Source organism: Gorilla gorilla, chromosome 7 (assembly GCF_029281585.2).
Source record: "Gorilla gorilla gorilla isolate KB3781 chromosome 7, NHGRI_mGorGor1-v2.1_pri, whole genome shotgun sequence".
NCBI lineage: Eukaryota > Metazoa > Chordata > Mammalia > Primates > Hominidae > Gorilla > Gorilla gorilla.
The window spans coordinates 82,351,455-82,364,723 of NC_073231.2; the positions used below are offsets into that span (position 1 = coordinate 82,351,455).

The 13,269-nt window shown below is 39.8% G+C and overlaps 1 protein-coding gene across 1 annotated transcript in view; it reads right to left on the bottom strand.

Annotated features, from left to right (window-relative positions):
• ADAM9 (ADAM metallopeptidase domain 9) overlaps positions 1–13,269 on the bottom strand; it is a 109,708-nt gene that overhangs the window by 31,261 nt on the left and 65,178 nt on the right. Inside the window, exon 15 of the mRNA XM_004046912.5 lies at positions 2,230–2,335. Coding sequence (XP_004046960.1) covers positions 2,230–2,335 — 106 coding nt within the window. The remainder of the gene's footprint in view (positions 1–2,229; positions 2,336–13,269) is intronic.

Consider the following 13,269-nt stretch of genomic DNA (forward strand, 5'->3'; position numbering starts at 1 on the left):
TTATATTAATTCTCCACCCATTCATTCTTCATCCATATCATCTGTACCTTCATTCATTCAATGTTTAATAGTCATTTATTATGTTTCCTCCAAGCATTATGCTAAATGCAAGATAAAATGTGTCAGTGAACCTTACAGTTTAGTGAGGAACAGCGATAACAAAAGAGCTACATAATTAATGAAACTGACAAATACTTCAAAAGAATATTCCAGAAATGAAAAGAATTTGCTAATGATAAATTTGCTAATGCCCTCCAAGTCATCAGGAGGGCATAACAATCCTAAATGTGTATGCACCTAGTAACAAATTTAAAACATACACAGCAAAAATTTACATACCTAAAAAGATAAATAGACAAATCCACAATCATAACTGGAGACTTCAACACACCTCTCTCAGAAATTGAAGGAACAGATATAACACACGTACACCATAGATATGAAATATTTGAATAAGACTATTAACTTGACATTTATAGAATAACATCTCTAACAACTGCAGAATATACTTTTTCTTTCAATTATACATGGAACATTTACCCATTACAGACCATATATTGGTCTGGTATTAAGAGGCTGGCCCACATATTAGTCTGTATGGATGAATGTTCCAAGTGTAACTGAATAATGCACATCTCAAATTCCAAAAAAGTAAAATCATATAGAATGTGTTCTCAATGGAATTGAACTAGACATCAAAACCAAATAGATAACCAGTATATTCCCAACTACTCGGGAATTAAGCAACAGGCTTTCAATAACACGAGTCAAAGGAAAAAAATCAGTGTAAATTAGAAAATACTATGAACTAAAAAATAATGAAAACATATCAAATTTATGAAAAAGAAGCAAACAGCATCAAGAACACCTGTCAGAGGGAGAGCTGGTCCTGTTGAGGAAGTGGAAGAAGTCTTCCGTAAGGAAACCACACTTCACCTGAGATCTGGAGGACGAAGAACTGAGCAGGCTGAGAGGGGGAAAGACAGCATGCTGAACAGAGGGAACAGCAGGTGCAGAGCCCTGTGGCCGCAGGCCACATGCAGGCCAGCAGGGCTGGAGCTTCTCAGAAAGGAGGCAAATGAAGCCACGGAAGTAAACAAAATCACATGGGGTCAGGGGAGAAGAAGAACACCCTACACCATCACCAAAAAAAAAGGGGTTTCTTCAAGAAGGAGAAAATGGCCAGCATAATTGAATGCTACTGACAGGTCAAGTACTATAGTATGAAGACCTAAAAACGACTGTCAGATTGAGTGACATGGGGGTCTTTGTTGCTATTTCTTCTTAGCAAGCACTGTTTCACTGTAGTTGCTTAGCTTAACTGATAGTATAGGAGGTAGAATGGGTAGAAGCAATGATAATATTACAGAATAATTCCAACTATGTAAAATGTTAGTGTGAAGAAAATAATTTCACTGATATTAGTGAACATATATGGATTGAGATTATAGATGACTTTTTCCTCCTTTGTAATGTTTTATTATTGTTTTACAAAAAGCAAATGTTAATTGTAGAAATATAAAATATTTTAAATTCATCATCTTGAAATTATACAAAGCTAGAAGAAAATAATGAAGTTCAGAGTTTATTCTGCAGGTACCTTTATCTAGGGACTTAGTAACATAATCTTTTATGGAAAGGAAAATGAAAATGGTGTTTAGTTGGGGTTCTTATTATAAATCAAGGATAAACAAAATAAGAGTCTAAAAACCACTAGATTGTAGTTGATGTCTAAAGGGACAAATTATGTTACCAGTTCTTTTCCTAACACCAGAGTCTCTCTGAAGCTTTGCATTGTAAAATGTTTGAAAAGTTAGTTATTTAAGGGGGAGAAAATCAGCGGTCACAGAGAGCAGTTGTAAAAGATAATAGAGATGGCCGGGCACGGTGGCTCACGCCTGTAATCCCAGCACTTTGGGAGGCTGAGGCGAGCGGATCACGAGGTCAGGAGATCAAGACCATCCTGGCCAACATGGTGAAACCCCGTCTCTACTAAAATACAAAAAATTAGCTGGGCGTGGTGGCACACGCCTGTAGTCCCAGCTACTCAGGAGGCTGAGGCAGGGGAATCGCTTGAACCTGGGAGGCGGAGGGTGCAGCGAGCCGAGATCACGCCACTGCACTCCAGCCTGGCAACAGAGCAAGACTCCGTCTCAAAAAAAAAAAAGATACTAGAGATGACGGATCTTATAATCTTTCATATTCCATTATGACCGCACCTCCACTTACCCAGTGGCACACTTCTTGTATTCATTGCCAGAGAAACCACAATTGCCAAATCTGTCACCTTTAGAATTCACTTCAATGAAACAATCTTTGGGGGCAGCCTTGGCTTCTGTAACATTAAACATTTAAAAAAAGAAAAAAAAAAGTTATGGCAATTTAGCTTTTGAAATAAAAGTATTCCCTACAACAGTCTAAACACCTGGATGAATGGCCTCAATACCCCTCAACACTGTGGAAAACCTTTCCTGCCTCACACATGATACATTTTTGTTGCACATTTCATATGTAATGACAAAATGTAAAAATAAATCTTAAGTTGTACTTAAAAGTTAGCCTGGATTCAAACTCAAGCCCTAAAAGAAGCACTATTAAATAATAAATTATAAGTAAATTAAAAACCATGCACAGTATAGTACCATTTGCAGCATATTCATTCTCATTGCTCTCACATATAAATCAACTGCACCACTGGTTAGATCAGCTAGGAAGGGTTGGAGAAAACACTGCCAGCTAATACTTTTGTTTTTTTCATTTATCATATATGGATGCTTGGTTTAGATGTACCTACTAATTAAATACATTGACAAACACTGACGACAGATGACAAAGTAACAATCTATTCTTGCTTTCCCTTTTTTTTTTTTTTTAAGAGACAGGATCTCACTCTGTCACCCAGGCTGGAGTGCAGTGGCACGTTCATAGCTTACTGTAACCTTGAACTCTTGGTCTCAAGCAATCCTCCCACCTCAGCCTCCCAAACAGCTAGAACTACAGGTACACACCACCATGCTTGGCTAATTTTTGTTTTTATTTTTGTAGAGATGGGGTCTTGCTATGTTGCCTATGCTGCAAAATGCATATTTTTAAATAATAAAAATATGTTTTGTGGCTATTCAATTGGCAAAGTTTTAAAAATGGAAATACTTGATGTTGGAAACATATGAAAGAATGAACAGTCACTTATAGCAAATGAAGGTAAAAAGTGGTATATATTTCTGGAGATTATGTGGAAATGTCTTAGAAGCCTTTAATACAGGAATCCTGCTTCTGGAAATTTATCCAGAAGGATAAATGGAGGCCAAAACTAAACCATACAGATGTTTACTGCTAACACTGTTGACTGTTTAAATAAATTATAGTATATCATTAACACAATGTTGTAGAAAAATGGTTAACATGGAAAAGTATTCACAATTTATTGTTAGTATTGAAAACGGGCAGTTACATTTTAGCTTTTTTTTTTTTTTTTTTTTTTTTGAGACAGAGTCTCATTCTGTTGCCCAGGCTAGAATGCAGTGGCAAGGTCATAGCTCACTGCAGCCTTTACCTCACAGGCTAAAGTGATCCTCCTGCCTTAGCCTCCTAAGTAGATGGAAATGCAGGCATGCACCACCACACTTGACTAATTTTTTTTTTTTTTTTTCAGTGAGACGAGGTCTTGCTATGCAGCCCAGGCTGAAAGGCAGCAGGTTTTAAAGCAGTATGTCAATATGATACCATTTTTGTATATTATACACTCATATGCACAAAAAATAAGTGAAAGATATTCATGAAATTTTCAACAGTTACTTATCCAGAATATTGACAGTAGAGGAAATATTTATTTTCTACCTTTTGCTTATTTGTATATTCAGTATTTCAATATGTCCTATTTCCATTTAAGAAGTAAACCAATGTAAGTTATTTTCTTTTAACAACGTCTTTGATAAATTCTAGCAGTAAGTCTTCATCAGCTCACCATGCTCACGGTGGCTGAGATCATGGTTTTGCTGCTTTCTGTTGTGTGACCTCAGGCAAACCATTTAGCTCTCTGAGCCCTGCCTTCCTCATAAGGTTTTTTAAGGGACAAATTTGATAGTAAGCGTCAATACCTTCTCTTATGTTAGCTCTCAAGTTCTTCACTTATTTGATAAATATTTATTTGGTGTTTACTAAAAATATAAGGAATTTGAGAATGCATGAGCTAGTGAAGGACTTTCAAATCCTTATTCTCCACACGTTCAAATGTTCAAAGGAATGAAAACTAGACCTATAACACCAGAATTGACTTATCTTTAAAATCAGAAGCCATCAACAAACTTCAGGTAAAAAGTCTGAATACATGCACATATTTTCCCTCCCTCCTAAAATCCCACAGAAGCAAAGAAAGTAGTTTTTTTTTTTTAATTCATAAACCCATAGACAATGGAACTGGGAAAGGAGACTGCACAAAACTTAGAAGCCGAAAAGAAATTGGTGAAGTAATAAATGACTCAATGTATCTCAGAAAACTGAATCTTAAGGTGGCAACAGAAAAAACTGAGATCAACCCTTTTTACACCGTAGAATTCCTCGGAGATAAGAAACTGGTAGTAATAGGTACCTCTGGCTATAGAGAATAAGGAGGGGCAGGTGGCAGGAATAAAGAGGAAAAATTTTAAATCTGCTTAAGAAGCAGTTTGGCCCACAAGTCACCTACCATCTTTGTGAAGCCAAGTGACTGTCTCTTCTCTACCCTGGCAAAAGACTGGAGGTTTATTTTCTGGAGAGAGTAGAACACAAGGTTCCAGGACTCGAGATACCAGGCACAGTAACAGGCACAGAAACTCTTCTAAAAACAAGGGGACGAACTGAGCATTTACCTACCTCATACTGAGGTCCAAGCCTTATTTTCCCTCACCTCGTGTTTCCCTCCCAGAATGCTGACAGTCAGGTCTTTTTTTTTTTTTTTTTTTGAGGAGAAGTTTCACTCTTGTCACTCAGGCTGGAGTGCAATGGCGTGATCTCGGCTCACTGCAACCTCTGCTTTCCGGGTTCAAGCGATTCTCCTGCCTCAGCCTCCTGAGTAGCTGGGATTACAGGTGCCCGCCACCATGCCAAGCTAATTTTTGTATTTTTAGTAGAGACAGGGCTTCGCCATGTTGGCCAGGCTGGTCTCGAACTCCTGACCTGAGGCAATCCATCTGCCTCGGCCTCCCAAAGTGCTGGGATTAGAGGTGTGAGCCACCGTGCCCGACTGACAGCTAGGACTTGGCCCTCCAGGATGCAAATAGATAAGGTCTTCACAAGGGAATCTTAACAAGCCCAAGAGGAAAAAAACCTAAAGATGTGGATTTTCCATTTCCCTAATTAAAAAGTTCAGCTGTATCATCCTATAGGAAAGCTTTCAGTTAACAAGCCTCCCCCATGAGCCTAGAGTGACCTCTCTGCTCCTTATTCCCCTCCCTTGGACCAGGGACTATGGGAGAGCTGAGGAACGTGGCTAATGTGAAAGATGGAAATTCAAACAAAGAAAAAAGGCAATATGAAACAGAGGTTACGCAGAAGAAAGAAAACTTTTTAAACAACATATGCAAATCAATAAACATAATCCAGCATATAAACGGAACCAAAGACAAAAACCACATGGTTATCTCAATAGATGCAGAAAAGGCCTTTGACAAAATTCAACAGCCCTTCATGCTAAAAACTCTCAATACATTAGGTACTGGTGGGACATATCTCAAAATAATAAGAGCCACTTACGACAAACCCACAGCCAATATCATACTGAATTGGCAAAAACTGGAAGCACTCCCTCTGAAAACTGGCACAAGACAGGGATGCCCTCTCTCACCACTCCTATTCAACATACTGTTGGAAGTTCTGGCCAGGGAAATCAGGCAGGAGAAAGAAATAAAGGGTATTCAATTAGGAAAAGAGGAAGTCAAATTGTCCCTGTTTGCAGATGACATGATTGTACACCTAGAAAACCCCACCATCTCAGCCCAAAATCTCCTTAAGCTGATAAGCAACTTCAGCAAAGTCTCAGGATACAAAATCAATGTGCAAAAATCACAAGCATTCTTATACACCAATAACAGACAGAGAGCCAAATCATAAGTGAACTCCCATTCACAATTGCTAAAAAGAAAATAAAATACCTAGGAATCCAACTTACAAGGGATGTGAAGGACCTCTTCAAGGAGAACTACAAACCACTGCTCAATGAAATAAAAGAGGACACAAACAAATGGAAGAACATTCCATGCTCAAGGACAGTAATAATCAATATCGTGAAAATGGCCATACTGCCCAAGGTAATTTATAGATTCAATGCCATCCCCATCAAGCTACCAATGACTTTCTTCACAGAATTGGAAAATAATACTTTAAAGTTCATATGGAACCAAAAAAGAGCCCTCATTGCCAAGTCAATCCTAAGCCAAAAGAACAAAGCTGGAGGCATCACACTACCTGACTTCAAACTATACTACAAGGCCACAGTAACCAAAACAGCATGGTACTGGTACCAAAACAGAGATATAGACCAATGGAACAGAACAGAGCCCTCAGAAATAATACCACACATCTACAACCATCTGATCTTTGAAAAACCTGACAAAAACAAGAAATGGGGAAAGGATTCCCTATTTAATAAATAGTGCTGGGAAAACTGGCTAGCCATATGTAGAAAGCTGAAACTGGATCCCTTCCTTACACGTTATACAAAAATTAATTCAAGATGGATTAAAGACTGAAATGTTAGACCCAAAACCATACAAACCCTAGAAGAAAACCTAGGCAATACCATTCAGGACATAGGCATGTGCAAGGACTTCATGCCTAAAACACCAAAAGCAATGGCAACAAAAGCCAAAATTGACAAATAGGACCTAATTAAACTAAAGAGCTTCTGCACAGCAAAAGAAACTACCATCAAAGTGAACAGGCAACCTACAGAATGGGAGAAAATTTTTGCAATCTACTCATCTAACAAAGGGCTAATATCCAGAATCTACAAAGAACTCAAACAAATTTACAACAAAAATCAAACAACCCCATCAAAAAGTGGGCAAAGGAGATGAACAGACACTTCTCAAAAGAAGACATTTATGAAGCCAACAGACACATGAAAAAATGCTCATCATCACTGGCCATCAGACAAATGCAAATCAAAACCACAATGAGATACCATCTCACGCCATTTAGAATGGCGATCATTAAAAAGTCAGGAAACAACAGGTGCTGGAGAGGATGTGGAGAAATAGGAACACTTTTACACTGTTGGTTGGACTGTAAACTAGTTCAACCATTGTGGAAGACAGTGTGGCGATTCCTCAAGGATCTAGAACTAGAAATACCATTTGACCCAGCCATCCCATTACTGGGTATATACCCAAAGGATTATAAATCATGCTGCTATAAAGACATATGCACACGTATGTTTATTGCAGCACTATTCACAATAGCAAAGACTTGGAACCAACCCAAATGTCCATCAATGATAGACTGGATTAAGAAAACGTGGCACATAGACACCATGGAATACTATGCAGCCATAAAAAAGGATGAGTTCATGTCCTTCGTAGGGACATGGATGAAGCTGGAAACCATCATTCTCAGCAAACTATCGCAAGGACAAAAAACCAAACACCGCATGTTCTCACTCATAGGTTGGAATTGAAGAATGAGAACACTTGGACACAGGAAAGGGAACATCACACACCAGGGCCTGTCATGGGGTGGGGGGAGTGGGAAGGGATAGCATTAGGAGATACACCTAATGTAAATGACGAGTTAATGGCTGCAGCATACCAACATGGCACATGTATACATATGTGACAAACCTGCACGTTGTGCACATGTACCCTAGAACTTAAAATATAATAAAAAAAAAAAAGAAAAAAATTATCATTAACATACTGACAAACGAGAGAAGATGTTTCGTACATGGAATAAGAACAGATTATGTCTTTTTTTTTTTTTTTTTGAGATGTAGCCTCGCACTGTCGCCCGACTCGAGTGCAATGGTGCGATCTCGGCTCACTGCAAGCTCCGCCTCCCGGGTTCACGCCATTCTCCTGCCTCAGCCTCCCGAGTAGCTGGGAATACAGGCGCCTGCCACCACACCAGGCTAATTTTTTTATTTGGTATTTTTAGTAGAGACAGGTTTCACCACGTTAGCCAGGATGGTCTCAATCTCCTGACCTTGTGATCCGCCTACCTCAGCCTCCCAAAGAGCTGGGATTACAGGCATGAGCCACCGCGCCTGGCCAAGAATAGATTATTTCTTAAAAAGAAGTGGGAAAAAAACTCAGAGAATATAAAAGAGTTTCTGAAAACTAAAATCATAATGCCTGAAATGAAAACCGCAATAAAAGAGTCAGAAGATAAAGTTGAAGAAGTTGCTCAGAAAGTAGGTCAAAAAAAAAAAAAAACACAGATAAAAAGACAGGAAAGATAAGAAAATCCAGGAAATCCAAAATCCAAGGAAATCTAGTAAATCCAATATCCAAATAATATGTGATCCAGGAAAAGAAATCACACCAAAAAAATGAAAGGGAAGAAATTTCCAGAACTAAAAAAAATCAGTTCCCAGATTGAATGTACCCACCAATTACATAGCACGGGGAATAAAAACAAACCCACATCAAGGCATATCACCTTGAAGAGGTCATTCTCCAAGCTTTTTCAGAGGGGGTGAGGGAAAAGCTAGGTATAAAAATCAGAATGGCTTCAGACTTTCCAACGGCAACTCTGTAAACTGGAAGGCAATAAAGCAATGCCCTCAAAACTGTGACAGAAAATGATTTCCATCCCCATCAGTCAAGTATTTAGTCCAAATAAAACCATTTTCACACTTGCAGGATCTCAAAAAATTTACCTCTAATTCACCTTATCTAAGGAAACTACTGAAAGGAAAGCTCCATGAAAGGAGGAAATAAACGAAGAAAGAGGGTAATACGGGAAATGCAAACAGGAGATTCAAAAGGGAGAGAGCCAATGATTTGCCTTCAGATTATGGTGAAAGATCTCAGGATAAATACTGATTACACTATTGGCAATCCTGGTTCTCAGGCCTTCAAATCTGGACTGGAACTAAACCATCATCTCTCCTGCGTCTCCATCTTGCCAAATCATCCTACAAATCTGGGATTTTCAGTTGCTTACCATAACCGCATGAGCCAATTGCTTATAATAAATGAATAAACATATATATAATATGTATATATCCAATTGATATTGTTTCTCTGCAGTCTAACTAATTCAGATTTTGGACCAACAGTGGTTGCAGAGGAACAGAACTTTGAGAATGAGTTTTCTGAATTGATTCCAAGGTTTCTAGAATGGGCTATCTAATCTGATTAGATTTTTAAAGACACTTATGACTCTATTTCCAAAAGTTAACATAGCACTGATAGTTCATGGCATGATATGGTAATTGCAGTCCAAAAACATATCAACACTAGAGACTCCTAATCAGACATTTACAAGAAGCAAGGATCTGGGTAACTATGTATATGACGCCTTCAAACATTTTTCTCATACTAACAGTATGAGATTGCCTGGTTGCTCCTTATTTTACTGGACAAAGTAGGGAAAGAAGATGATAAGCGCAGGGATTCCTAGTTCAAGCACCATATAAGTGACCTGAAATTTTCTGTGTGTGCCCTAAAGGACAGCCATATCGCCGGTAGTTGCAGAGCTGAGATTGTTGAAAATCAAACCTAGAATCTTATCCTGTGACTGGCTGAAAGCAAATTGAACTCCTAGCCTTGTAGGGTATCTACTGTTAAATTGAGGTTATTGATCAATAAGGAACTGCATCTTGAAAGGTGAAATGAGGACATGTGGGGAGACTTTGATAAAGCTGGGTACACTGAGCTCTAAACTCTTTCTTTTCTTGTTTGTTTGTTTTGAGACAGAGTCTTGCTCTGTTGCCCAGGCTGGAGTGCAGTGGCACAATCTCAGCTAACTGCAACCTCCACCTCCCAAGTTCAAGCGATTCTCCTGCCTCAGCCTCCCAAGTAGCTGGGACTACAGGAGTGCACCACTATGCCTGGCTAATTTTTGTGTTTTTAATGGAGACAGGGTTTCGCCATGTTGGCCAGGCTGGTCTCGAACTCCTGACCTCAAGTGATCTGCCTGCCTCACCTCCCAAAGTGCTGGGATTACAGGCACCTGGCTGAGCCTCTAAATTCTGATGAGTCGTCTTTGCCAGTGGAAACAGCGTCTCCAACATCTGAGGGGACTAACCCTGCATTGCCTGAGGAAACTGTAATAGCCTCCCCGGAGGCAGCTGCCATGCAAGACAATGCCAATTTCCCTCAGGATCCACCTCCAAAATATCTCATTGCTTCTAAACCTATAACTAGACTCAAGTCATAGAAAATGCCCCTAAAGGTGAAATACTAAATACAACCCATGAGGAGGTTCACCACACTCCAAGACTACTTGAGTTTTCTAATTTACACAGACAGAAATCCAGGGAACATGTGTGGGAATGGATATTAAGGGTGTGAGATAATGGTGGGAGGAACATAAAGTTGGATTGGGATGAATTCATTGGTGAGGACTCACGAAGCAGACACTCTGCATTGAATGTTGCCATTCAGGGAGTTAGAAAGGTCTGTAACAGTTTGTTCGGTTGGTCGGCTGAAATGTGAATCAAAAGGCAGCTCACAGTGAGCAAGTCAGGAATGCAGGGCCTATCTCAGTTTAATGCAGAGAAAGGGATTCAAAGTCTGAGGGAGACTAAAATGTTTGAGTCGATTTGTCACTTAAGATGTATTTACCCACCCTGGAAGAATCCAGAAAACACACCTTTCACCAAGACTGTAAGAAATAAATTTGTAAGGGGAGGCCTAGCATCCTTGAAAAGCTCTGTGATCAGTCTTATCTAAAGGGCAGACCTTATAGTAGGAGCTATGGCCACTGAGTTGGGAAACTTAAATGCAATGAAAGTATCAGATTCTAGGTGATAGGAAAGTGTCAACATTCAACCGCCAAAGGCAAGGTGGGCATAATGGAGAGCCAAGGTTACCATAATGGAGAGCAGAGTCAAAGCAGCAATCAGAATAACCTGACCCATGTAAAAACTTATGGCATTGGCTAGTTGATCACACTGTTTCTGTCTAAGCAGAAGCAAGATAGGCAGCTTCCCATAGTCTTACTTGACTTGTACCAAATAAGAAAACTCTAGGCCAAGTAAACAAAAGTCTAATTTGAATCATAAAAACAGAAAGTCACAGCCTCTTAATCAATTCCTTGAGTTGAGCCAGTTTACAGAAACAGAAACTCAAATAAAGGCAGGGTAAGTTTCCTTAAGGAAGAACCCTCCCATACAATGCCAAAAATTTATACTATTAATCATTATCCCAGACATTTCCAAGGGACCTATGGCCTTTTACCAGTGCAATGGTTATATACTGAATGTTTGTGTACCCCTTCAATGTCTGTGTATCCCATAATTCATCTGTTGAAGCCCTAACCCCAAAGTGATGGTATTTGGAGATGGGCCATTTGGGAGGTAATCAGAGTTAGGTGGGATCATGAGGATGGGACCCTTATGATGGGACTGGCGATCTTATAAGAAGAAAAGAGAGATCCCTCACCAAGAACCAAATTGACTGGCACTTTGATCTTAGACTCCCAGCCTCCAGAACTCTGAGAAATAAGTGTCTGCCATTTAAGCCACACAGTCTACAGTATATCTTGTTAGAGCAGCCGGATATGGTTTAAATGTCTGTCCCCTCTAAAATTCATGTTGAAATTTAATCACCATTGTTGACAGCATTAAGAGGTGGGACCTTTAAGAGGTGATTAGTCCATGATGGCTCTGCCCTCTGGGATAAGATTAATATTGTTATAAAAGGGTGCGTTTGGCCCCACTTCGTCTCTTGCCCATCCACCTTCTGTCATGTGATGGCTCAGCAAAACGACCCTCATCAGATGGCAGCACCTTTATCTTGGACTTCCCAGCCTCCAGAAGCCAATAAATTTCTGTTCACTATTAATTACCCGGTCTGTGGCATTTTGTTATAATAGCACAAAAAAGACTGAGACAGAATTGATCAGACTAAGACACTGTGCACTGAGAAAAAAATTCGACCTTTCAGGAACACAGAACCCTATATCTGAAATAATTGAGCAAACCCAAAATGTCACTGTGGTCAAGAAGTCAAAGTAGGGGCTTATGAAGGTCAGGTGATAGATGAAGTTTTACCTCAGGTCCATCTCACAGCAGGCCTAGTGAGTAGCTGAACCCACCTTGTGGGTTTTTTCCCCACAATTCCAGAATGCATAATTGAAACAGACACACTCAACAGCTGGCAGAATTGCCACACTGGTTCCCTGACCTGTGCAGTGATGGTTATTATGGTAAGAAAGGCCAGGTGGAACCCACTAGAACTACCTCTACCTAGGAAAATAGTAAGCCAAAAGCAATACCACATCTCTGGAGGGATTGCAGAGATTCGTGTCAACATCAAGGACTTGAAAGATGCAGGGGCGGGGACTCTCATCACATCTCCATTCAATTCGCCTATTTGCCCTGTGCAGAAGACAGACAGATCTTGGAGAATGATAGTGGATTATTATAAGCTTAGCTAAGTGGTGACTCCAACTGAAGCTGCTATACCAAATGTATTTCATTGTTTGAGCAAATTAACACATCCCCTAATACATGGTATGCAGCTGTGATCTGAAAAAACCTTTACCTATACCCATCCACACAGCCTACCAGAAGCAGCTGCTTTCAGCTGGCAAGGCCAGCAATACACCTTCACTGTCCTACTTAGGAAGAATATCAACTCTAGAGCCCCATGTCATAATTTAGTTTTGGGGATCTTGATTACCTTTTCCTTCCACAAAATATCACACTAGTCATTGAAAACATTATGCTCATTAGACCTAGTGAGCAAGAAGAAGCAACTATTCTTGTCACTGGCAAGATATTTGCACGACAAAAAGTAGAAAATAAATCTGACAAAAATTCAGGTGCCTTCTACCTCAGTGAAATTTCTACATGTCCAGTGGTGTGGGACATGTCAAGATATCCTTTCTAAGGGGAAGAAGAAGTTGCATCTGGCCACTCCCACAGCCAACAGAATGGCACAATGTTTAGAGGTCCATTTGGATTTCTGAAGGCAACATATTCCTCATTTGGTTGCATAACTCTGGCCCATTTACCCAGTGACCCAAAGAGCTGCTAGTTTTGAGCTGGGCCCAGAACAAAGGGAAACTCTGCAATAGGTTCAGGCTGTCAGGCAAGATGCTCTGCTGCTTAGCCCACTTGATCAA